This window comes from Megalobrama amblycephala, linkage group LG10 (genome assembly GCF_018812025.1).
Source record: "Megalobrama amblycephala isolate DHTTF-2021 linkage group LG10, ASM1881202v1, whole genome shotgun sequence".
In the NCBI taxonomy this organism is placed as follows: domain Eukaryota; kingdom Metazoa; phylum Chordata; class Actinopteri; order Cypriniformes; family Xenocyprididae; genus Megalobrama; species Megalobrama amblycephala.
Window position 1 is genome coordinate 4,752,665 of NC_063053.1, and position 27,325 is coordinate 4,779,989.

Below are 27,325 nucleotides of genomic sequence, written 5' to 3' on the forward strand. Positions count from 1 at the left end.
AATAATTTTGCAGTGCCGCAAAGCGGGCAGAGATTAGCTACTTAGGAAAAAACTGAAGGTCCACAGTGGACGAGGTGCTCATTCTGGTGGTGTTGTATAACACGGCAGTTCAATATTATAAAATGATAAATACAAACCCGATTCCAAAAAAGTTGGGACACTGTACAAATTGTGAATAAAAACAGAATGCAATGATGTGGAAGTTTCAAATTTCAATATTTTATTCAGAATACAACATAGATGACATATCAAATGTTTAAACTGAGAAAATGTATCATTTTAAGGGAAAAATAAGTTGATTTTAGATTTCATGGCATCAACACGTCTCAAAAAAGTTGGGACAAGGCCATGTTTACCACTGTGTGGCATCCCCTCTTCTTTATATAACAGTCTGCAAACGTCTGGGGACTGAGGAGACAAGTTGCTCAAGTTTAGGAATAGGAATGTTGTCCTGTTCTTGCATAATACAGGCTTCTAGTTGCTCAACTGTCTTCGCATCTTCCTCTTAGTTGCGCAACTGTCTTCGCATCTTCCTCTTTATGATGCGCCAAATGTTTTCTATGGGTGAAAGATCTGGACTGCAGGCTGGCCATTTCAGTACCCGGATCCTTCTTCTACGCAGCCATGATGTTGTAATTGATGCAGTATGTGGTCTGGCATTGTCATGTTGGAAAATGCAAGGTCTTCCCTGAAAGAGACGACGTCTGGATGGGAGCATATGTTGTTCTAGAATTTGGATATACCTTTCAGCATTGATGGTGCCTTTCCAGATGTGTAAGCTGCCACACACACTCATATGCAACCCCATACCATCAGAGATGCAAGCTTCTGAACTGAGCGCTGATAACAATTTGGGTTGTCCTTGTCCTCTTTAGTCCGGACGACATGGCGTCCCAGATTTCCAAAAAGAACTTCAAATTTTGATTCGTTTGACCACAGAACCTCTGCCCATCTTGACTTCTGAGAGACACTGCCACTCTGAGAGGCTCTTTTTATACCCAATCATGTTGCCAATTGACCTAATAAGTTGCAAATTGGTCCTCCAGCTGTTCTTTATATGTATGAATGAATGAATGAGGCATTTATATAGCGCTTTCATATGTACTACTGTACACCCAAAGCGCTTTACAATCATATCAGGGGTCTCTCCTCATCCACCACCAGTGTGCAGCATCCACTTGGATGATGCGACGGCAGCCACAGTACAACGGCGCCAGTGCGCTCACCACACACCAGCTATATGTGGAGAGGAGAGAGAGTGAAAGAGCCAATTCAATGGATGGGGATTATTAGGAGGCCGTGATTGGTATGGGCCTATGGAGGGAATTTGGCCAGGACAGCGGGGTTACACCCCTACTCTTTACAAGAAGTGCCATGGGATTTTTAATGACCACAGAGAGTCAGGACCTCGGTTTAACGTCTCATCCAAAGGACGGTGCTTGTTACAGTACAGTGTCCCCGTCACTATACTGGGGCGTTAGGACCCACACAGATCACAGGGTGAGCACCCCCTGCTGGCCTTACCAACACCTCTTCCAGCAGCTACCTGGTTTTCCCAGGAGGTCTCCCATCCAGGTACTAACCAGGCTCAGCCCTGCTTAGCTTCAGTGGGCAACCAGTCTTGGGCTACAGGGTGATATGGCTGCTAAATGTACATTTAACTTTTCTGGCCTCTTATTGCTACCTGTCCCAACTTTTTTGGAATGTGCAACTCTCGTGAAATCCAAAATGTCAAAATGTCTCACTTTCAACATTTGACATGTTATCTATATTCTATTGCGAATAGAATATAAGTTTATGAGATTTGTAAATTATTGCATTCCTTTTTTATTCACAATTTGTACAGTGTCCCAATTTTTTTGGAATCGGGTTTGTAAAAAGAAGCTGTATTAGCAGATATTTGGGGTTTGGTTGTTTGCCAGCTGGCAGAACAGCTTTCTTTGGCCTGTGAAATTGCTCACAGTTAGGGTTAGGGTTCGTCTCTGACCTGCTCTGCTCCAGTGTATTGTGGGAGTCTCTCGTCCTGTAGCGACACAGCTGATGCTGCTCTCTCTGTCCAGCTGCAGACACTGCGACGGCTGCGGGATGGGCGTGAACTTTAACTTCTCTGAGAGAGACATCAGACACACGAGTAAATCATCAACCTCTGTTCTTTTATTAAAACATCATCTAGTACTTGTTACGCTGTCAGCCTTCAGTGCAGCTGATTTACTGTCATTATAGGGGTGTATGCAAACCCTGAGTGACACACACAGAAGGTTCATCTCACCCAGTATGTGAATCCGGGCATGTGCGGTGATGGAGCCGCCCTCCGTCACACATGTGCAGCTGTACATCTGACCATCATTCACCTCTGCGCTGTTGATCCTCAGAGTCCCGTTAGAGAAGAGCTTATAACGAGAGCCCTGCAGACAGAGAGAGAGTGAGAAACCTGACACTGAGACCAGTGATGAGACCATGATGACTGTGTTCACCTCCTCACTGATCGGGACGCTTTTGCGGTACCATGTGACCCGTGGTTCTGGTGTGCCCTGTGCGTGACAGTGCAGGTAACCCGGCTGACCTTCCTCGATGTGTGTGTCCTGCGGCTTCACAATCCATTCTGGAGAGGCTGTAACACACACACACACACACACACACACACACAAACAGGTGATATTAGTGAGGTTATCTCATAAACTTCCACTCAGTTTGGGCCTACAAATAAAACTGAGCTGTTTCTCCCTCCATATTCTCAATATATATGAGCCATAAAAGCCTGATGTAGCAAATATGATACAGAACATAAAACACAAGAGAGTTTTCTGACTATTTTTGCAGATGTCAGGCTTCACAGGGTTAATATCTGTGAAACAAGATATTTGTTTCAATATATTTGAAACAAATATCTTGTTTGCTTAGTTAAAAATCCCAGATCTTCTACCTTATGAGATATTAGTCATTTCGCCAAACAGACTGTGTCTTTTGTCAGATCAGTGTTTTACTCACTGGCTACAGTGACCACAAGCTCCTGTTGCTTCTGTCCCGCCTTGTTCTGGGCGACACACGTGTAGACGCCCGAGTCTGAGCTGTCTGTGGGGTTGAAGATCAGATCTCTGTCCCGCTGATGGACTCGACCCTCAGACGGCACACGAGCACCCGTGCGCTCCCACCACACCTCTGGCTCTGGCTGACCACGCGGCGGCACACAGCTCACCCTCTCCCTGCTGTCGGCCGAGAACACCCGAAACATGCGCTCGCCCATGTCTTCAATCTCTACAGATAAAAACACACAGCATCAAATAAACACCTTATCTGAGAACAGCTTCATTCAGCTACAGTTGGGTAGGTTTAGGTGTAGGGGGAGAGAAAATATGGTTTGTACAGTATAAAAACCATTACGCCTATGGAATGTCCCCACAATTCACAAAAACAAACCTGTGTGTTGAGCGTGTGTGTGTGTGTGTGTGTGTGTGTGTACGTGAGTGTGTGTTGAGCGTGTGTGTGCGACTGAATGTGTGCGAGTGTGTGGGGGAGAATGAATGTGTGTGCGTGAGAGTGTGTGTATTGAGTGTCTGTGTGTGTATAAGAGTGTGTGTTGAGCATGTGTGTGTGAGTGAGTGTGCATGCGAGAGAGTGTCTGTGTGTGTGAGAGAGTGTGTTGAGCATGTGTGTGAGTGTGTGTTGAGAGCGTGTGTGTGCAAGAGTGTGTGTTGTGCGTGTCTTGAGCGTATTTGTTTGAGACTGAATGTGAGAGTGTGTGTTGAGTGTGTCTGTGTGTGTACAAGACTGAATGTGTGTGAGTATGCGTTGAGTGTCTGTGTGAGACTGAATGTGTGTGCATGTGAGAGTGTGTGTTGAGCAAGTGTGTGCGAGACTGAATGTGAGTGTGTGTTGAGTGTCTGTGTGAGACTGAATGTGAGTGTGTGTGTGCATGTGAGTGTGTGTTGAGCATGTGTGTGCGAGACTGAATGTGAGTGTGTGTGTGCATTGAGTTTCTGTGTGAGACTGAATGTGTGTGTGCATGTGAGAGTGTGTGTTGAGCGTGTCTGTGTGTGCAAAACTGAATGTGTGTGAGTGTGCACTGAGTGTCTGTGTGAGACTGAATGTGTGTGTGCATGTGAGTGTGTGTGTTGAGCGTGTCTGAGTGTGCAAAACTGAATGTGTGTGAGTGTGTTTTGAGTGTGTCTTGAGCATGTGTGTGTGCAAGACTGAATGTGTGTGAGTGTGTGATGAGCTTGTCTGTGTGTGCAAAACTGAATGTGCGTGTGTGTGTGTGTTGAGTGTGTGTTGTGTGTGAGAGAGAGAGTGTGTGTTGAGCATGTGTGTGCGAGACTGAATATGTGTGTGTGTTGTCTCACCTGCAATCCTGAGTGCGGCGTCCACGTGCACGTGTTTGTTCTCTCCATACTGAGCCACACATTTATACACACCTGTGCTGCGCTGCTTCACCTGAGTGATGTGCAGTGTGCCATTAGCATACACCGTAACCCTGTCACACACACACACACACACACGCAGGTTAGTCACAGGTAAGAGTTGTTCTTAGGAGTAAAATCACTGTGCAGAATTGAGCAACATTAATTGTTAACTAGAATATAAACAATTCTGCCAAAAACAAATTGCTCATTAGTGTAGCTGTTTACTGTTGCTGAGCAACATCACAAAACACGATACAGAATGTGGGTCACGGGTGTGTTTTTACGGCTTCAAACGCGGCTCGTCCAGACAGAATCTGTTTGATCAAACATAATCTAACCTTCAGATTCACAGTCAAAACAGACCGAAGAGAGAGAGAAAAGTGGGTAATCCCAAAATCATCTGTGTGTGTTTGGGTTTCTTCAGCACATTTACAGCTGAAGATTTCTTTCCATTTGTTCAGTTTTTATTAACACTTTTCAAGCTGACTAACAGCTGAAAGCATGAGTCAAATGAGATCAGAATCAAACACATTTACAGTGACTGACAGATAAAATAAGATACCTTGAATAGGATTCTGCTGAGATCTGCAGTGTTGAGATTAGTGCAGGATGTTATTAGCAGCATCAGAGAACCACATCACAAGCAGAACATCACTGCTGAACGTGCAAAAACATTCACTGGACTACCCATAATGCACCAGTCAAAGTCTCATGGCATGATGGATCATTTATCAGCGGGTGGTCATACACTCTGACGCGGTTTTAAGGCCCCGATATACACATGGAAAAAAGCTTGAAATACTTTTTCAGCTATATACTGTTACATTTAGATGAATATAAATATGTGCTGCACGGTTTACTCTCAATAATAAAATAAACAACAAAAATGAGAAAACAGCAGTTCAGAAAGCATCCGATCATAGTGATGTGGATGTTTGCAGCAGTTCTGTATATTCATGTATATTTCATGTATATTTATACAGCACTTTATTCAATAGATTACTTTAAAGCAGCAGCTTTACGGTATCAAAGATGAAAAACAGTGCCAGTGCCTCTTTCAATCAGAGTTACAGCTTCAGTTTCTACTATAAAGAAACTTTTCAGTGTGTTCATGTTTTTACTTGCGTCTGACCTACACTGAACCGAAGAAAAGAACTAGAGAAGATTTTCTCGTCAAAGAAGGCAGAGCCTCAGAGCCACACCCACCTATTACATCATCACCACTAGTAGTTCAAAGCCGTTTACCAGCAAGAGCGAACATTTCCAGAAAGTCTGCTTTGGCAAGCTGTTTCGAACTCAGTTTGGCCTGATTTTGTTCAAAATGACATCACACCGGTTTGTTCTTGGATTTTGCTGGAAGTATAGCAAGGACTAACTAGTCTAATGTAAGAACTGAGTACTAGGCCTAGGGGCGTATTACAGAAAGATCTTAACTTTAGAATCCTAAGATCTTAAGAATAAGATCTCATCTGTTTGGTAACAATTTCAGTTAGGACCTCATTTAGGACAAAAACTATTACAGAATGACATTTCTTAAGTGCATAATCTTATCTTAACTATGGATAGGTATTGGATAGGTAAACGGGTATTACAGAAACATCCTAACTCCACAAAAAATCCTAAAAGCTGTCTTAACTTTAGGACGCCCCACAGGTGTCCTTACTTCAAACCTATTTGAAATCCAACAGTAAAAATCACAGTATAAAAGACTTTTTCGAGAATGTCTTGTATAATTAATAAATGTATTGCCAAAGAACAGCGACGTTTAATGGTGGAGAGACTTTTGGAAGACCCAGAGGATGTGCTGCAATTTGATGATAAAATATTTCCTTAACTTTGTGAGTGAGCAAAGGTGAAAACTTGCTGAATAAAACAGGCTTTAACATTACCTTTTCAACTGAACTTTCAATCTCTGCCGCACTGAAATTAAAAGTGCAACGTTGTTTCTCCATTTTGATTTTAGGTTTACCTCAGAAGCAGTTTCCGTGTCGTTGGTTGCTTGGTAACAGACCTGACTGTTGATTACCGATGGAGCGGTTTAAGATTTCCTAACTACAGATAAGATGAGATTTTGTAAGATAGGATAAGAATCCTAAATCAACGTTATATTTGCTTCTGTAATACGAATTTGTGAAAAATACTCAATTAAGTTATCATATCTTAAGTTAAGACCTAAGATAGAAATTTTCTGTAATACGCCCCCTGGAGCTTGAGCGATGAAGCGTCTCACCGTGATTTGTTGACGACAGGTTCTGCGTCGTGGAACCACTGGAGCAGTGGCGGAGGCTTGGCTCTGAACTGACAGTGAAACACAGCCTCTTCATTACGCAGGACCACCTGATCCACTGGAGCCACAACCACACGGGGAAGAGTCTTATCTGCACACACACACACATAGAGAGAGAAAAGAGTTACGCTCTGATCTTATTAATATACAGTATGACGTGGACGGAGAGCGACACACACGTCTACACACTGCCTTCCATTATTAGCAGCTACTAACAGCATCTGTCAGGTGTCACGTGACCTGTGACCTTTAGAACACCTGGAAAAGACCACATTCCACAGACACAGAAGCTCATCCAATCTCATCCCAACCATCTCTCCGTTTGATTCCCGAGCTCCTGCAGTTTGCTTATTTACAGTAACATTTACAAACATGATCACATTATATAAAGCTGAGCAGCATTAGTTAACACATTCACGAATTCACATTTTACATTCATTAGGGGTGTGACGAGATCTCGTGTCACGAGATCTCGCGAGACTAAAGTGTGACGAGATTTCTCGTCGAGGCGAAAAGTAGTCTCATGATGTTGCCATGACAGAGTGTTAGGATGATTAGGAAAGAATATGCCACCGCTACGTTTACATTACGCCTCCACTGTCCTTTTGCTTTGTGTTTAAATAAAAAACATTTAATTAAGTTGGATAACGGTTGCCGGCGCTCCATATTTAAAGAGTTACGCGCGATCGCTGAAAGTGAAAGTAAACGCGCGCGCGCGCATTCAAACCCGATTTCAATACCCCGTATTTTGAAAGCGGCTCCTTGATGAATGCAAATATCTCTCAATATGAAAGCTATTTTAGGCTGGGCAGCGTAGTTGTAACCATCTCTTAGCTCTGTATCAAAGAAAAAGTTGGTCTTATTTGCACTTTGAATATTGAGAGAGTGCGATTATGGTTGCACTTATTGTAAAGTGTTACCATAAAAATGAATAACAGTTTTCTCTTAATCTTATTAAGCACAAACAATAAGGTTTCATTTGTTAACATTAGTTAATGCACTGTGAACTATCATGAACTAACAATGAATGACTATTTTTATTAACTAACATAAACAAAGATTAATAAATACTGTAGCAAATATATTGCTCATTGTTAGTTGATGTTGGTTAATATGTTAATGTTAATAAATGAGACCTTATTGTAAAGTGTTACCATTTTTATTTATACTGTTTTTATTTCTATGATCAGTTGGTGGAAAGGAGTTCAGTTAGGAGGTCAAAAGTTGTAGAAGCTCATAAATCATGTAAAGTAAGATCTGAAGAGACTGAAATCATACAAAAGAAAAGTCAGTCAGTTGGGTTTGTGGCAAAACCTTTTACAGTGCTTTAGTATTGTTGTCTTTTACTGCATATGATAATTCATACTCAGAAAGTAGAACTGAATGACATTCATTATAAGATGATTAGTTAAAACATTTCAAATACACCTGCAGAATATTTTTTCTAGTCATGTATTTCGCCATTAAGGATTTCTTAAAAATAGTGTGTAAAAATCTGGTCTCGTCTCTTCTCGTGAACTCAATCTCGAGTCTCGTCTCGTCTCGTGAGATACCCGTCTCGTCACACCCCTAACATTCATCATCAATCATTAAGTACATTAGGATAATCAAGTACTGATTTGTACAACATGATATAAATGTAGTTAATTATTTAATCAAGTGTTAGCACAATTTAATTTATCTTTGCATCCCTCATCAGGTTCTGTTGTCTGACAGAGATATTTAATTTGTTTACGATGAGTTTTGTGATAATGATGCGACTGTGCAGCCGTCAGTGTGACTCATTAAAACTTCATAATTGAATCTTCATCTATCATAGATGAAAGAATAAAATACACAACATGTGGTGCTGATCACTGTGACATGCCTCTATCAATTCAAATGAAGGCAGAATAAAATCAAAACATACAACAGGCCACGGTCACATTCAGAGATCATCAGATGACAGACGTCTAGATCAGACAGACACGCTCATGCAAGCGTTTACTCTCACTGCCGCCCTCTATTCTTGTGCTAAAGCTCCTTTATCCCTGTTCCTCTCGCTCTCTCCTTTCATTTGTAATTTTCATGCTCTAGCTGATCTCTTTATTCTTCAGCAGAGCTGTTATTCTGTCTGCAGGTGTGTGCGTGAGCAGCACAGGTGGCTGATGGGAAGGCTGGTCGGGGTGTTGGGTTACGCTTAATACATTTCAGCTTTGCTTCGCACATGAGGTGACAAACATAACAAAACGCACGAAAACAGCTTTAGCCACACGCGATAAACCATCTGAGAGGCCCACGTTTGGGCATCACTGGCACATTCAAGTATTCTTAGACAGCACATCTTCTCGATTCATCCATGAACTAAACATGCTTGCGTTGATACTTTAAGGCCACGGGTCCACCAAAGCGTATTTAGCCAGCTGAAAACACTAGACGTACTGCTGAAAGAGCGTTCGAGAGCATCGCAGCATTTTTTTTTTCAGTTGAGACACTTTGTTGCTATGATACAGAATATCCACGGCACTGTTACTTGTAACTGATTTCCCAGATAATTTGTTTCAGACTAAAAATATTACTTGGTATGTATGCTCAATGAGTCCAGCAATATTAATTTGTCATCCATTTCGTTCCGTTCTCTGCTGGTTGATGTCATTGTACAGCAAGAATGTTGGCAGTTGGTCGGTGTTGTATTTGTCCCGCCCAGGGGACAATTCTGATTTAACCTTGAGATTTGGCGTATTAGATAGCTTAGATCAGGGATGGACAACTTCAGTCCTGGAGGGCCACTGCCCAGCAGAGTTTAACTTCAACCCTAATCAAACACACCTGAACCAGCTAATCAAGGTCTTTAGGATTAGTAGAAAGCTATAGGCAAGTGAGTTTTTATCAGGGATGGAGATAAACTCTGCAGGACACTGGCCCTCCAGGACCGGACTTGCCCATCCCTGGCTTAGATATTTGCAACACTACAATACACTAATAATTCTTAATATCTGATAGAAATGCAAAATCAATCGGTAGTTATTAATAGAATATCGAGATACAAACCTTATTCAATCGCGTTTGGTCCCATTTATATTTTGATAACGGTGCATACACATACAAACTTTTATTCCAAAAGTGCGCACATTTTTAGAAATATGTTTACCTCAGATTTCATTAGATAGAATATAAGCTGTGCCGTACGCAGGGTTTCATAATTATCGAGGTCAGAAAATGTAGTTTGCTAGGGGGGTACAGGGGCATGCTCCCCCGAAAAAATTTAATTTCCCTGGTGTACATATATGTGCAGTTTTAAGACGTTTTAAGGCCAACAAATTGGATAACAGCTTTAAAACCATATCAACAAATACATGCACAGTTTTGAGGCAGCTTTAATCGCATGTGTGGTAATTTCATGACTTAACTTACAACAGAACAACGACGGTGCACGGTCGTAGTTTCTTTTGCACTTTATTTAAGCTATAATAAAGTAATTATGCAGCGCGCACCGGCGCATTTGCGCATGCAATTCTTGAGTGCGCGCCACGAGCACAGTATAACGGCTGATTGGACAGTCATGTTCATTTTTCTGAGTTTTACTGACATAGCCTAACAACATATCATCTGACCGCAGTTCACTGTTGTTCAACTGAAGCTCCCTCGTAGTCACCTATACCTTTTCCGCGCTCGTTTGACTGGCACCTGGTGCTGAAGCGAAGTTGGAATGAGCGTCTGAAAAGTGTACCGTTTGTTTTGGTCGTAAAGAGACAGTTCTATATAAACGCAGCGTTTTTTAAATCCAGCAGCGATGTTTTAAAAAATATATTTTTATTTTTGGTATTTTATATGCTCTGTTGGTGGTTTGTGGAGTAGCATCACCCGGGGGGGATATTTTTTTATCCCCACCGGGGATAAAAACAATTCAGCAGAGGCAGGGATACATAGACCCGCACCTCCTCCACTCTGATTGGATGGCTGGCTAAAAATTGAAAGTGATGAGAGCAGCGTTTTACTCAAAGTTGAACATTCTTCAACTCAAGGCGACCGGCAAAAAACGCAGAGTGCTTGAGCATGACAAAGATGCTCAGTGCCTTGTTACGCTCCTGGTGTTTAAAAAAAACGCAGCGCTCCCATTGAAAACAACTGGAAAAGTACACTAGCCGCTGGAAAAAATGCTTTGGTGGACACACGGCCTAATGCAGGGATTTTCAACCTCTTTAGTTTAGGGTACCATAGGCACCGATTTATGTTTCTGCCAGTGGGTGCCCAGTGCCCCACATCACCTTCTCTCCCCTCCCCCCCCATTTACATCCATATTAAATTATAGATAAATCCACGCTCAGTTTTTGTATTCCTTAAAGGTCTCGTGGTAGTATTTTTGTTAATAGAGTCAGAGATTCAGTCGTGCTCTAATTATCAGTGGTTCGAATCTGTTCATTAATGTTTGTATATCAAGAGCCAGGGACATGTTTGTGTGCATTCTGTTAGTAATTTCCCTGGAAAGAAGAGTCATGTCAGAAGACTAACTTACACGAGCCACAACGTGCTCCTCAGCATGATTTCAAAAACAACACGTTTCAGCGCTAGTTTGCTTCTTATTTAACTGAAATTAACATCATCTGGATGTTTCATTTGCATTATATCCATGCAGCGAGATGACAGTTTCGACCCAAAAGCACATTCTTTTCACGAGCGTTGTTGCGAGTCATGCTCTCGCTGGTATCTGATGCAAGGAGAGTTTGAGTTTGAGCGCACGCATGTATCTGATCGAGAGCAGAGCCATTTGTGCTCGCGCATCACTTGGATGCGCTCTCGACGTTTGTCATTAAAATATCGCCATAAAAACAGCCTTAAATAAACTATAAAAAAGGGTGAAGATCGTGTCTGAAAGCTCCAATCGATTTTTTATTGGTTAAAATCAATGGAGAATATCTCGTAAAAATACGAGATATTCCATGGGATCGGCGCCTATGTAGGGTACAATCCTCACTATTAACTAGCTGCTTATTAGCTTGCAAAATACTAGGATATTGGCTGTTTATTAGTATGTATAAAGCACATATTAATGCCTTTTTCTGGGTAATCATATTCTACATCCCTTAATCCTACCCAATAACTAAACTCAACAACTACCTTACTAACTATTAATAAGCAGTAATTAGGAGTTTATTGAGGCAAAAGTCGTCGTTTAATAGTTAGTTAATAGTGAGAATTGGACCCTAAACTTGTGTGACCAAAAGATTTAACTAAATAATTAAAATAATAAAAACAAAAAATAATACTATTTTATGCATATTTATAACATTAATTTTCATAGTCGTGCATGAAAACATATAGCTGTCTTTTAAATGTTTGGATGGGGGTCCCTTGCACGGGGATGATCATATTTGAGGGTCCGTTTCATCTGAAAGACTGGAAACCCCTGATCTAATGCAATCTACAAAACCAATCTAATCTAAAAGCTGGCAAATAAAGAACCCGAGCTTCTGCCTGTTTAAAGCACGTAATCTTACCGATGATGTTGAGAGTGATGTTGTGGTTACTGCACACTTGTCCTGCTGCATTTCGAGCACAGCAGTAGTAAATCCCAGAATCCCCTGGGCTGAGGTCGTTCAACGTGAGGATCCGGTCCTTTCCGCCCAGCTGACCTCCATCTTTGAACCATTTACTGCTCGGCCTGCACGGGTCACAAACATCTTCATTTCAGCATTGCCACACACAGAATCAGTTCAAACCTCCTCGCAGCAACTGCTCAGCATCACGTCTGTGATCTACCTCATTCACAGGTGTTCTTTAGTCATGTGATGAGTTTAGTGTGAGGATCAGACATGTTTGACTCACCGTGGATGTCCATCAATGTGACACTGCAGCACGATTCGCTCCGCCTCCTCTAGCTCCGCCTCTGAGGCGGGTTCATTCATAGTGACCGGCCCCCTCTCCAGCCCTGATGACACATTGACAACCATAAGAATGATCCGCTAAAAACAACATGCAATACAAACATGCAAAACCATGAAAGAGAAACAATTCATGTGATTGAGCTCTATAAGCCCTATTCGAATGGTGATGTAAGGTAATAGCGACATTAACGGGTTAGTCTGTGATTTTATTGCCATCTGAATCCAGAATATCTAGATAAATAAAACAAAATGGTACAAATAAAGTGCAGCACATGCAATGAATGTGGTAAGTTTAACCATTGAAAGGATACTATGACAAAGATCCTTATTCAAACTAATTTTTCCCCCATGAATATATGATTGACCTGAAGAATGAAAGCTGTATCATATACTTGCATATTTATATAACCAATATCACGCTCATAGCCATGCGAAATGGCTCTATATCTATATCAGACAGGCTGCAGTGTTAAGTTTGCATGAAAAGATTGTTTCATTAATAAAATGAAACACTAATTTCATATTGTCTTTCAACAATTCAAGAACTTTTCAAGGGTTTTCCAGGACTAAAATTTCAAAAAGTCAAATTCAAGCACTTTAAGCACCTTGTACGAACCCTGTTTAAATGCCGTCTAAATACACACTATAGAGAACAGAGAGAATGAGAACTGAGCTGATGCTTTTGGTTATGTAAAACAGAAATCACGCTGAACGTGTTTGAAAAGCTACAAAAGACTTAGGCAGGAAAATGTGTGAAATCAAACATGAAGGCAGGAACACTGATCATCTCGACAGGAATAATTACATGGCTGAGGGCGAGATGCAATCTGACACGCAAGAGAGAGAGACACACTCGATGGACAGAGAGTGAGAGAGAGAGAGAGACGCACAGATTCAGTTTGAGAAGCACTCAACAATGACAGAGAGATCAAATGAAATGTGACCTCGTTTCCAGAGGCTTCCTGTGACACACACATTCCTTCACTGGATTTCATTCTCACATTTAATGTTGAAGGAGGCGTTGGCGGAGGTCACCGTCTCTCCTGTGGCACTGCTGGATGCCACACACTGGAAGTTGCCTGTGTCGGCATGTCGATCCACTGCCATGAACTTCAGGTTGCTGCCCTCCTGAAAGCGGCGGTCCGAGTCCTGCACGCGTCGCCCGTCCTGAGACCACGAGAACAGCACGTCCACCGGGTCGCTGACCTCACAGCGCAGGATGGCGCTGCGGCCGTGTAACGCATCCTGAGATTTGGGCTCTTTGGAGAACTGAAGTGATGACGCCTGGATGATGAAGACTGAGAGAAACACAGAAAACGAGTCAAACTACTGGAAGGAAACAATATTCAACAACTGCATGAAGAAACACACCATGTCAAAGAAAACAAAACATTCATGTCATCATCAGATATGAGTGAAGAACCTCTGAGCTGATCCTACAGACCCTCATCTCATCACATCAGCAGTAATCACATCAACTCGGGGACACAGTGATGCATGCTGAGATACTGAGAGATTCTTTATATGCTTATGCTTACATGTATTGATTTAGCACTTTAATCCAAAGCTACTTACATAGGAAAAATCACAAGCATTATCAGAGCCACTATATGCAAAGAACACAATGACAGGTTTAGTAAGAAATAAAACCAGCTAGAGCAGAAGAGAAGTGCAGAGAAGACGAGAACAATCTATGAATTTATTTCCAATAAACAGGAGTTACACACTGCAGACTCTCGATTAATGTGCGTGCGATCTTGATGTGCAGCTACTGTCTGTATGAGTGTTCGTTTGCCACAATGCAATAATAATGCAAATCCGATGGTCTAAAATCACTTGAATGTTCAAACTGGGAAGCCTTTAAACACATAATTGACAAACTTTTGTGAGGACGCAAGCGAAAACGATCTCACATCGGGGATCGCGCGCTGTGTGTTGACTTGGTGTTTGAGTTCACCTCCGTGTTGCTTCCATGCTGCTGACCGGATGGGTCGGAGTCACGTGACTACACACGCGGTAGTATGTTTTTATGGGAAAAGTATTTACAGGAAATAACGGATATGGGAAAATTACGTCGGTTAGAGGTTCTGAATTTCGGTTTCGATTACTTTTCGATTAATAGTCCAGCCTTATGTTCTTCCTCAGTGTTTCTGTCTTGTTTTCCAGCACAAATATCTAAACATTCTTAAATCAAGATACATTTACTGGAGATGCAAAATGATTGAAGATATTAAGTCTTGTTTTCTGAAAAAGTGAACTTTATGCTGAAAAGAAGAACAAATATGTGCCCAGTGCTTCCCACAGGTTTGAAACATACTTGCGGTGGTAGCCGGGCGAAAAATCCTCCTATTACCCACGGCACAAAAATCATCTACTACATGTGACAAACAAATAATGTGTGATTTTTAACAGTATTTTTATTTATTAAAATTAATTTTAATTACATAGCATATTACATTTAAGTACATACTAATATTATGCATTATTATACATTGAAAATACAGCATTTAAATTGTTCTCCTACGTTCTCCTTGCTGTCATATAGTGTCTTTCTCAGTGAATGGGACACAGATTTTACTAGTAAAATTTATAAAATGAATAATGTATGTGTCAAATAATGTTCTTAGTCTTTTCTTCCTGTGGGGGAGACTACAATAATTTACTATGAATTAAATGGAAATCAAATTAAATACAATTTATTGTGTAACCAAAATACCAATAATGCCCAAAAGAAAAAGACAAAAATTAGCGTGTGACTTTTAATTATAAACAAGCCCCAAACACACAGGTATTCTTATTTTGAAATGTTTGTACTATTGCAGGCTGATCCTTCAGATTCTTACAATCGTCTAAAACATTTTATATAAAGGCCATGAAGTAGACTTTGTAATAATTCAACTTGAGTTCATTAGCAATCGCTTGGCATAAATCTGCGCTTTTCATTGATTGAGAATCACTTTGAAGCAGTCTGAGGCACTGTTGCGTGAGCTTGTAGAACGCGCAACAGCGCCGCCTTGTGACTTTGCAACATGCAGTGCCCGTGGGAACGTCAGCTGGAGTAAACAGTTCTGACGCACATATAATGAGCAGGTACGAAACGACTAGTTATTCGATCGCGGATGGTTTCATTATCTTGCGCGGATATAAAAGTATAAGAGGATAAAAATAATAAAAGCAAAAATGTGTCTCCAAATATACTTGGGCAGCCGTTATTATACATGGGCGGCCCGCCCAAGTAAAGTCTATGTGTGGGAAGCACTGATGTGCCAATGGAGTCAAAATAATTTTGCTTTCCCTTTGAATTAAGTTTACTGTTCTGATCCCACAGGCAGATATTTGTTCTTGTATTATGCAAAAACTCGCTCAATTTTCATCAATTTTTCAGAAGGCAAGACTTAATATCTTCAGTTATTTTGCTTCTCCAGTAAATGCATCTCGATATAAGAATGTTTAGATATTTGTGCTGGAAAACAAGACAAAAATACTGAGGAAGAGCATCATTTTTTCCTGCAGGGTTAGTGCCTTTACGGTTCTGGGTTAGTTAAGCGCTTGTGTCTTCACTGACAAGCATGTCAGATCATGTGCAAAACAGAGTGTCTTCCATGACATCGATAACAACACACATCAAGTGTCTGTATCTAATGTCAAAGACGTTTAATTTGTTATATTTTTTCTTTGTAATCCCATGATGCTCTTGAAGTGGGCCACTAAAAGCTTCCATTGATTATTCACGCATGTGGACGCAAAAGCTTCAGGCGGAATCATGTCGAAAAGCTTCAGTCAGATTCGAACCATCCGCCTGTGTCTGAATATCACACTCAAATCGATACAGATACAGGACGGCTTCTTCCACATTCATACCTGATATTTTTATGGAAATTTTGTGCAATTTTTAAAACTTCAAAGCATGAATGACCTGTAAAATACCATGAAATGACAAACATCAGAAGTGATCACAACAGAAAGACTTAATGCAACATATGTATGTTCCTGAAGCTCAAACACTAGATCATGGGTTCGATTTGCAGGAACTGATAAAGTGCAAACCTTCAATGCATTGCAAGTCACTTTGGATAAAAGCATCTGCCAAATGCATAAATGTAAATGCAAACACAGACAGCAGGTTAATGAGAAACAAATGATGCCAGAAACATATTTACAAACCAAAATAACTGCACTGAACATTTTAGAAGCTGTATTCCACAGAAGAAATAAAGTCATTTAGGTTCAGAGTATCAAGTGGGTCAGTAAACCAACACAGAATGATAATTTTTGCCTGAACTGTCATTGACTTCACGGGAACAACCTATAACTGGTCAGCTGGTGAAGAGCAGCGATGAATTGCCTTGAATGAGTCTTCTGAGCATTTGCTAATTCATCTGAACTCAGGTCAAACATCGCAGCAGCTCGAAGCTCCAATCCCAAAGCTACAGTGATGTAAAGGCCAATGAGCTCGACTCCTCTAGAGCAGGGCTGCTCGTTACGCCTCTCAATCTGCACTCACACTCCCACCACTCCAGCCAAACGCGTTGACATGACAACCAGCACCTCCGTCTGCTTCCATTCTCTACAGGCCTTCTGCTATTATGAAAGGACAAATGGAAACAGAAATGTAAGCGCTAACTCACTGACTGATGCAAGTTAATGCTGATCAGTGACATGGAGTCCAGCAAAAGGATTCTGGGATTCATCAGAGGGCAGCGTCCCTTCCATCAGTGTCAAACATGGACTGAGAAGTGATCGGAATTACATGTTCTCATTATAAAGTTATGTAATATGACAGTCCAAATCATAGTTATTATTGGTCGTGCATTGCTGTTTGAGCTGCATGAGCTGAATGAACACCGGTAAACTGAAGCGCTTTGCTAGCGGGTTAATTAACTCAACCAAATCCATCCTATATGAGATTAATAAGATATTTATACAAAATATTACAAATTAATCTGTTGTAGATGCGCTCTTCCTGGAACAATGCGCTAAAACAGTCTATGGTTGAAACACAGCAACTAAAATCAATGAATTCACAATTTTTTTTATTACTATAGTGTTCTCTTTATAATGTTATGTAATAAGACAGTCCTAATCATAGTTATTATTAGTCGTGCATTGCTGTTTGAGCTGCATACACTGAAGCTGAATATGATCACCGGCGTACTGTACTAGTGTGTTAATTCTTAACCAAATATTACAACTTACATTTGCACAAACCAAAAGGCTGAGAATGCACACACACACTTATAGCCATGAAGGTGTAACTAGCCTTAACGTAAAATGCTCCGAAACATTTTAGCTGTCTGACTCTGAGATGGCGAATGGAAACATGGTTTGTGTAACATTAGCAACAAGTTATATTAGCTGTTTGCTAACGTAGTCAAGCAAAAGGCTAATAATATTAACTAGCGTTATGTGTCCGACGTTGTAGAGATCAATACATAAAACACATCACCATTCTGATACATCGACTTGTAGATGCGACTGTTTGAGTGAGTGGAGGCAGGGCTCATTTGCATATTCATGTATTCGCATATACTAAATGAAGCAAGGGTGTAGAGTTACAATCAAGCTATTTTAAGGCATGATTTTTTTTTTTTTTACAGGAGAAAACTGTTTAAATGTCATCTTGGTGATCAAAGATGAGTTTTAAGGGATAAAATGGGTTCTTAACGATATTTTAAAGGGGTGGTTAAGTGTTTTTTTTCTAGGCTTGATTGTGTTTTGGGGCACAGTTTAACATGTCTTAATGCTTAGTTTTTTTGAAAAAGCCGTATTTTTCATACCTTTATTCTACACCTCTGTTTCCACTGTCATATGAACGGCTCGTTTGACTTCCTGCTTCTATGAAGCCGCTCCCTCCAAATTATGCAATGTGCTCAGATTGGTTAGCAGGTTGGTAGCTGGCCCAGTGTATCATGATTCGCTGAAGCATCTGGAAACACCACGCCCCTTACCACCCGTTACTTCAGTCAAAATGTAAATAATGGCGTCTATATTGCTGTATCAAATTGAGCCCGAATTAGACTCAGATGAAGAGGGTAAATCGCAATCGCGGCTTTTAAAGGACGTTTATGAATGGTATTTCATTTTGTATTTGTGTCAAAGTGTTTAGATGCTGTCACTGCTGTTTATTAGCTTTCAATATATGATTTTATCCTGATTAAAATCCTGCATGAACAACTGTTTGTCTATGAACATAGACGTTTGTTGGTGGCTAGCGAAGCAAAAACTGCTCTTTGCTCTTTGTATATGTCCTTGATGCAACCAAAAATAGTAACAGGACTATAGGTTTAAAAGATATGTACAAACAATAAAATGTACTTACAGTTTGAAGCCAATAAACAGCAGCTTCTGCTTTTAAAGTGGGAACTGCTCCATCTTTCAGTAATAGCCTTTGTGCATTCAGTAATAGCATCCAGCATTGAACTCGTGTAGATTTTGTAAGCTCTCTTCAGCGCCGCATCCAGTGTAGAAAATATCACAGATTATAAAGGGTTCTATTATCTTTTGACGCGTCGCGCTGTACCACGCCGCTCACATCCGGTGTACACAACTCTTCCACTTCCACATGCTCGCCCACTTTGTTGCATGTTCCCGGGGGCGTTTTGCAGGGTTTATGATGTCACCAACCCATTGTAGTCCAAAACCGGTCATGTTTGTAGTCATTTAACTTTAAAAGACAATATCTCCGTTTGCATTTAACTTGCAGTGCTGTAACTGTGCAGATACTGTTTATGCTCAAGCGGCAACATTACACACTAACTAAAGTTAAAAAAGTGAAATCGCATTTAATCACCCCTTTAAAATAAAATTAAAAGCTGAATGTGATCAAACTTATTTTAAGACTTTTTAGGACTTTTTAAGGACTTGTGGGGACCTTGTAGTAGCATTTCTCAAGTTGAAACATGTTCGTCTTCACAACTCCAAACAAATATTGAGTTCTGTCATTAAGGACGTGTTAGAACAACTTCATCCATTCACATCCGTCCATCCGTCTCCACAAATCATGCATCTATTGTCACGTGTGGGATCCGTGATCAACTGTAATCACAACAGCAAGGTAAAAATGTGGTAAAATGCTGAGACGCCACTAAAAGCTTTTCAACCATTAAGAGCATTACAGTAAATTTGTGCAAGACGCCGTTCCGGGCCGACCACCCAGAATCTCACATTACCGCCTCATTACCCATGACACATCTGGGGCCCGGGGCCGGCACTCTAAGAGATGTTGTGGCTGAACGCCAGCGGCCCTTCAGAGAAGATGCATAAAGACACTATTGTTCCTTCTGTGTACTGTCATTCATGTGTTTATGAGCGCTCATCCCGCTTCTGTTCATAAGCTCCTCAGGATCACAAGTGTAAGATACCTAGATAAAAGCATAAACGCAGCATTAGAGGTCTATGGCGATGGATGGGAAACCGGTTCCAAGTGAGCAAAGGTTTCTGCAAGTAAAAGATAGACTGACATTATTTCACTCTAATGCTAATTATATGTAGCAGCAAGTATTTTACAATGAATAGGAGTGTTTGAACTGTTAAACATCTTTTCCTGGCTTTTTATACAACCATCAAACGTCCCAGTTAACCATTTCCTCTACTAAACAAAGACATGCAGATAACAGAGAGTTCTCTAAATTATAAAGTCTTTTAAGCTGCAAACACAATCATTATTATTCGTTCAACGCAAGCTTGTAGAAACAAAAACAATCCGCAGGAGGGTTTCCAAAGGAGAAGCCAAGAGTGATTCAGAACGAATCTACAGTAAAGCTCATGAAGCTGACGTGAATCAAACACGGCTCTTCCTGACCGCAGTCGATAAGAGCTGCCGTTCATTTCCTATCTGATTAATTAACTGTGAAAGGAAAAGCACTTTAAATGTAGATGATCCAAGCAAAACATGGAAAACGCTGTATGAATATGGAAAAGAGATTAAAGTAGCGCTCTGAAAAACGAGAACGGAAAGCGTGTGTGGACTGAGATGAAGAGGGCCGGTCTCATTAGCTCTTCATCTGTGGATTCAAACCCGTCCAGAAGGAAGGAAGATATCACTGCTGCCAAGCACAAAACACTGGAGAAGAGGGGGAGATCTGCTCATTTCCTGTGCACAGATGAAGTCAGATTCAGACTGCGTTTGAACACTGAAGCCTGAGACTCACTCATATTCTGATTCATCTTCACTCCAGACAAACTCTTTATCCAGTGGGTGAGTTTAAGAAAATCTAATGCCAGTGTGTCGAGCTTCAGTTCCTGGAAACATTCGCTAAGTAACTGTGAGATCAGCAACTACATGAAGTACTAAAGATCTTCAACAAATATCATATTGATAAACATAAACACATTTAAACCTTTAAAGGTTGTGTGATGCCAAAAAGTGTTACAGCTATGAATATATGCTAATATATGTACTTCTGCTTATAGATGTTAATCTTCATAAACACTCACTTATTCTATTCAGGGTGATTATAGTTAACTAAATTATAGTTATATTTAACCATAAAAAACCTTCAGTTACTTGAAAAAAGAAAAAAAATAATAAAAATGTCTAAAATCACTAAAACTTTAACTGGAATTATATTTTTTACATTGAGAATGGTGAACATGTCTGCACACACAACTCTATTCTTCCTGGAGAGATGACGTGTAGGTAAATAACTGCAACAAATAAAGTCCACAGAAGGTCACGTGACACTTACCGCTCCCAACATGAAGTCTAGCATGTACATGTACAGCTTCATCTGTGCTAAAGACCCTTTCAGACCCTTATAGAACTTCAGAGATGCTAACAGACCAACAGTGACCCTCACAGAACATCAGATACCTTCAGAGAACCTCACAGACCCTAAGAGATGCTCAGTGACCCTAACAAACCCCCAGAGAACATCAGAGACCCTCACAGACGCTTACAGAACATCTGAGATCCTCTCAGACCCTTCATAGACCATCAGTGACCTTCACATACCCTAACAGACCCTCAGAGAACAAAAAAGACCCTTACAGATCCTCAGAGAACATCAGAGATGCTCACAGACCCTCAAAGACCATCAGTGACCTTCACATAACCTCACAGACCCTCAGAAACCTCAGAGACCCTCACAGACCCTCAGAGAACCTCAGAGACCCTCACAGACCCTCAGAGACCATCAGTGACCTTCACATAACCTCACAGAACCTCAGAGAACATCAGAGATGTGCATAGACCCTCAGAGAACATCAGAGACCCTCACAAACCCTCAGAGAACCTCAGAGACCCTCTCAGACCATCAGTGAACCACACAGACCCTCACAGACCATCAGTGACCCTCACAGACCCTAATAGACCATCAGTGACCTTCACATACCCTCACAGACCCTCAGAGAACAACAGAGACCCTTACAGATCCTCAGAGAACATCAGAGATGCTCACAGACCTTCAGAGACCATCAGTGACCTTCACATAACCTCACAGACCCTCAGAGAACATCAGAGACGTGCATAGACCCTCAGAGAACATCAGAGACCCCTACAGACCCTCAGAGAACCTCAGAGACCCTCTCAGACCATCAGTGAACCACAGAGACCCTCATAGACCATCAGTGACATTCACATAACCTCACAGACCCTCAGAGAACATCAGAGACCCTCACAGATCCTCAGAGATCCACAGAGACGTGCAGAGACCCTCACAGAACATCAGAGGCCCTGAAAGACCCTCACAGACCTGTGTGGTCTTGCTGTAGCATTAGAAAAAATAATCTGCATTAGCTTTAATTAACATGTAACTGCTGCTATCATTAACCAGCACTCAGAGAGGCTGCTGGGAATGAGAGTGAGAAACAGTTAGTGCCTTCTTACATCCGAAAAACCTCCACACATTCTGATGTGCATATTAATATTAAAAAAGTAGTTTATTTGTCAAAGAATGTTCTGTTTGAAATGCTGAATATTCATTTATTCATGTAATATTCAGTTTTGACATTTGCTTCAGATGAACATATGTAAACTACAACTGTCATATTGTTTAATATTATAAATTATGCATTATATTTGTTATTACAACTGAGGATGTCACCAAAGTGAAGTGCTGTCAGATTTATTTCACTTGCAGAAACAAACCTATACCTAAAACACACACACACACACACACACACACACACACACACACACACACACACACACACACTCTCATACTCTCATACTCTCTCTCTCTCTCTCTCTCTCTCTCTCTCTCTCTCTCTCTCACACACACAATAATTAGAGAAGCTGCTGCACAACAGTCTCTCATTCAGGAGAGAGAGTGAGACAGGCTGTTGTTCATGACAGCTAATTAGCAGCAGCTCCCTGTTCATTCACCTTTCACTGACAATGTACTTCCTGTGTCTCTGCATAATGAACCTTCACAAAACAAGCCACACACACACACCCAGTCCAGCGCTGACGAAGACGGCGCCGCAACGGTCTCTCTCGAGTCTAAACGTGTCTGTAGTCCGTCAGAGTTCAGTGTGTCACTCCGTCTGACAGGAAGTTCATCACATCAACCTTCCCATCAACACCTGCAGCTGATTCCACATGCTCTCTCTGCCTCTGCTGCATTATATTTAGCTGCTGTCGCAGCAAGTTAATGAGAAGGGGAGCAGGGCATAATGGGAACACCATCATTAACTACATAACAGAATCGGAACGTTAATTATCTTTTAGAGCTAACACATACATTTCACAAATACGGAGTTGATGGTTGCTGAATGGCTTTTCTGAGGTAAATGTGACATTATGATATTGTTCTTAAGCTGTTTTATTGACGTCTTTCTGGGGTTATGATTCATGATTATTTTCAGTAGGTTCTACTGTACCTTTCAACGTTCCTTCTGATGTTCATTCATGTTTATTTGCGGCTGTAACGAGTAGTAAAGAGGAAGAGGTGATCGGTTCAACTGAGGCACTACAGCGATCTGTCACTCACCACACATTAAAGAGACACAAAAACATTCATCCAATCACGATAAAACTGACAGGATTTGAAAGCTGATTCTTTGTTTCATATCAAAAGTATCAAAGCACAAAGATTACTGTGATCATCGTATGGCAGGAGCTACACATAATGTTTAGTGAAGTTTTGTTCATGCATCAACTGAAACAAATTGATTCTTGAGTTTTCTCTATTTCTCTTGAGAATCTATATTGTTTCATCAAAATGAAAATCGATTAAAATCGAGAAATCAATATTTTCAACCAAGCCCTAGTATAAACAGAGAACAGGATCATGTGACTAAAGTCATGAATAAATGCAGCAGAGAGAAACAGGACAGACAGGAGGCTGAAGGGTAAGATATGAATTGTTTGTGAGTCGTGGCTTTGGGGACTTGACCTCTGCCAGAACCATATCCCATAACCCCCTGACGGGCTGTCATGGAGCTTTACTGTCTATAAAACAAACACAGGATCTCGGAGCGTCATCAGCGCCTGCTGTTCGTACAGTAAGACCAACTGTCATCAGGAACTACATTCATTTCCCATTACTTTTAAAAGACAGCTAATATTCAGTGATACTACTGATTTGACTGCGATGACACTATCAGATGAGAGAAAACCTTGAACTGAACTGATCTGAATGACACTGGACTATTGTAATTCTCTCTTGGCAGGCCTTCCAGCATGTACAGTCAAACCTTTGGAACTGATCCAGAATGCAGCAGCAAGCGTTGTCTTTAAGGCCATAACACACCAAGCAGACGCCGACGAACTAGTAGTGACAAAAGCAGACTGCGGGGTTGGCTCACGTCGGCAGCGTCTGTGTCCAAAGTTGGCCTGACACACCAAACAGACACTATACAGCCGACGGCCAAGTAGCACGTCAGTTCTGCGCCTGCGTGAGATGAAATGCCTTTCCGTATGGAGTCAAATTAATGCCTTAAAGTTTTGCACAAAAATAAAGTTTTGCAAAACACAAAAAAGAATTGAGCAAACAAAAATAATAAATTGCAAAATAAAATAAAGTAGTGCAAAAATAAAAATATAATCAATTACAAAAATCAATGACAGCTGTAATCCTATTTTATCTTTGCCACATATTTTTCATGCTCAAACCTACTAAATCATTTGCAACGCTCATTTTATTCTGCGTTTCAGTCAAGCGTGCGCTCACGATACCGGCTTTCGTTTGCGCTGCACTGTTCTGTGCGGATCTCTTTATGGCACTGGTTTGACGTGGGGGTGGAGTCAAGAAACGGGGGCACGCCCCCCGCGAAATGCATTGGAGGGGAACGTAATCGGCGACAGGTGAAATAATTCTTTGACATGGTTAAAAATAATGAATGGTTTGTTTTTGTTGGTTTGTTTAGCACATGTTGTCGCCGATTACAACCCCCTCCAATGCATTTCTTATAGTAATATGACCCGTTGCGCTCTGTCTCACTGCCTGTATCCACTTTTGTGTCCCTAAACATTTGTTTTTTTGGGGTAAACAGCTTATAAAAACTTATTTCTGGGTTTTTTAGCTTGTTAGCTGTACACCTTGTCACATAGCAGCTTTTAGGCATTGTTCTGTTTTTTGTAATGAGTCAGGAAATACAAGGCAGCAGCCTCACGCAATACAAAGTCAATGGAGACGGTTGGATTGTTTTCCCCCCGGTGGGCGTGGTTTTCAGATTATAATAAATGCGCTCTGTCTCTATGCTTGATCTGTTCTGTTGCGATCTGCGTCTCCTGCCGATGACGTGTTTCGCAGGGGCGTGCCCCCGTTTCTTGACTCCACCCCCACGTCAAACCAGTGCCATAAAGAGAACCGCACAGAAAAGTGCAGAGCAAAGGAAAACCGGTATCGTGAGCGCACACTTGACTGAAACGCAGAATAAAATGAGCGTTGCAAATTATTTAGTAGGTTTGAGCATGAAAAATATGTGGCAAAGATAAAATAGGATTACAGCTGTCATTGATTTTTGTAATTGATTATATTTTTATTTTTGCACTACGTTATTTTATTTTGCAATTTATTATTTTTGTTTGCAAAACTTATTTTTTTCTGCTCAATACTTTATTTTTCCTTTGCAATTCTTTATTTTTGTTTGCAAAACATTTTTTTATTGCTCAATTCTTTTTTTTTTTTTTGCAAAACTTTATTTTTGTGCAAAACTTTAAGGCATTAATTTGACTCCATATTTCCGTACCAACAGGTGGCAGTATCTGAACAGCCAATCAGAATGATCAGATGACCTGACGGACCGACGAGCTCCAATGACGATTCAACATTTCGAATCGGCCGAAAAAAAACAGACGAGGACCAACTTCAGCCGACGGTGCGGAACACACTGAGAAAACTTAGTTGGCCAACAAAGAAAAACTGCCCGACGGCCGACCTTCAGCTTGGTGTGTTCCTGCCTTTAAAGGGGAGCCAAGAGATTTTTCAACTGTCACCAAAGGAGTGTGTTTTGGTTGTGAGGGAACGATTACCTTTTTCAGCTTCCCAAAGAACCCAGCGCTGAGGGAACAGTGGATGAAGTTTGTTTTTCCAGGGCAGCAATGCACATATGTTTGTTTGTTCCCGGGATTTCAGTGATGAATGCTTTGTAAACAAGTCCCAGTTTGGCACTGGATTTGCAGATCGCGGGTGGTGAGTAAAGCTGCATCAGATGTCTGTGTTTTTTTGGCAATCGGCACGCAAGTGCATAAAATGTAAACAACACGGACGTTTTTGTTCCCTTTTTATTTATAATGATGTCACAGCTTGCAGACGATCTCTACGCAAAAGCTGCGCACACTTTGTGACTCTTTAGCTCCGCCCACAGCAGACACGCCTCCAGGAGCTCGGCTTTTTTTCCAGTAAGACTCGGTACAGCGTATCTATTTTTTATAAATATGATAAAACTAAAGACTTTTCAGAGATATGAAGGATGCAATACTACTCTATAGGTACTCAAGATTAACATGAGATTGGCAGAAACTGTGTGTGTTACCTACCCTTTAATGAGCTGAAGAGAGCGCACGTCACACCTCTCCTCTTAAACTTGCACAAATTCAAGGCACCGACGTTTGCCTACAGAACAACCACTGGCTCTGCAGCCCTATACCTAAACTATCTACTTCAGACCTATGTGCCCTCCAGCTGTTTGCTTCTGCAAGTGAACGACGCCTTGTGGTGCCATCGCAAAGAGGCATAAAATCACTTTCACGGACCTTTACCTGGACTGTTCCCTGCTGGTGAAATGACTCAACTCGAGTCTTTTTCATCAACACTTAACTTACTTTTCTATTTCTGTTCATCTATTTATTTATTTTTTCTATTAAAAACACCTTGCTATATGTGGATCGTGATAGACTAAATGGGACTAGTCACAGCACTAGCACACTGTTTCCCTATTGCTGGTTTGATTGCTTCTATTGTTCTCCTCATTTGTAAGTCGCTCTGGATAAAAGCGTCTGCTAAATGATTAAATGTAAATGATTACTTACATTTAATTTAAGTTCAGAAAAATTAAAAAAGAAAAAATGGAATTCAGAAAAATTAAAATGGGAAAAATACAATGAAATTTGGGAGAAAGTAAAAATGGATTTCAAAGGGCCCTACATAAACAAGTGTGTTTCAGACCTGAGGGTCAGACACTGCTGCTCTTCCTTTCAATTCCTTTGAAGAGAGAGACACACACACACACTCTGAGGGTTCATCTGATATGAGCGACTGAAGCTCCTTCCCCCTCACGAGTAATTTCTCTTCCATTTCACTTGAAACCCCCCGACTGCACTCACGTCAGTCTGACACACACCCTGCCGCCCGCGGACACACACACACACACACACACACAGATAGCAT

General features: G+C 41.1%; 1 protein-coding gene and 1 pseudogene across 1 annotated transcript in view; both read right to left on the reverse strand.

Moving 5' to 3' along the window:
* ptk7b (protein tyrosine kinase 7b) overlaps positions 1 to 27,325 on the reverse strand; it is an 81,561-nt gene that overhangs the window by 12,268 nt on the left and 41,968 nt on the right. The window contains exons 2-10 of the mRNA XM_048204052.1: positions 13,553 to 13,849; positions 12,493 to 12,595; positions 12,165 to 12,328; positions 6,631 to 6,778; positions 4,341 to 4,471; positions 2,989 to 3,255; positions 2,475 to 2,611; positions 2,270 to 2,405; positions 1,988 to 2,107 (exon numbers count right to left, since the gene is read on the reverse strand). Of these exons, the coding sequence (XP_048060009.1) occupies positions 1,988 to 2,107; positions 2,270 to 2,405; positions 2,475 to 2,611; positions 2,989 to 3,255; positions 4,341 to 4,471; positions 6,631 to 6,778; positions 12,165 to 12,328; positions 12,493 to 12,595; positions 13,553 to 13,849 (1,503 nt within the window). The remainder of the gene's footprint in view (positions 1 to 1,987; positions 2,108 to 2,269; positions 2,406 to 2,474; positions 2,612 to 2,988; positions 3,256 to 4,340; positions 4,472 to 6,630; positions 6,779 to 12,164; positions 12,329 to 12,492; positions 12,596 to 13,552; positions 13,850 to 27,325) is intronic.
* Positions 1,534 to 1,650, reverse strand: LOC125277680 (annotated as a pseudogene).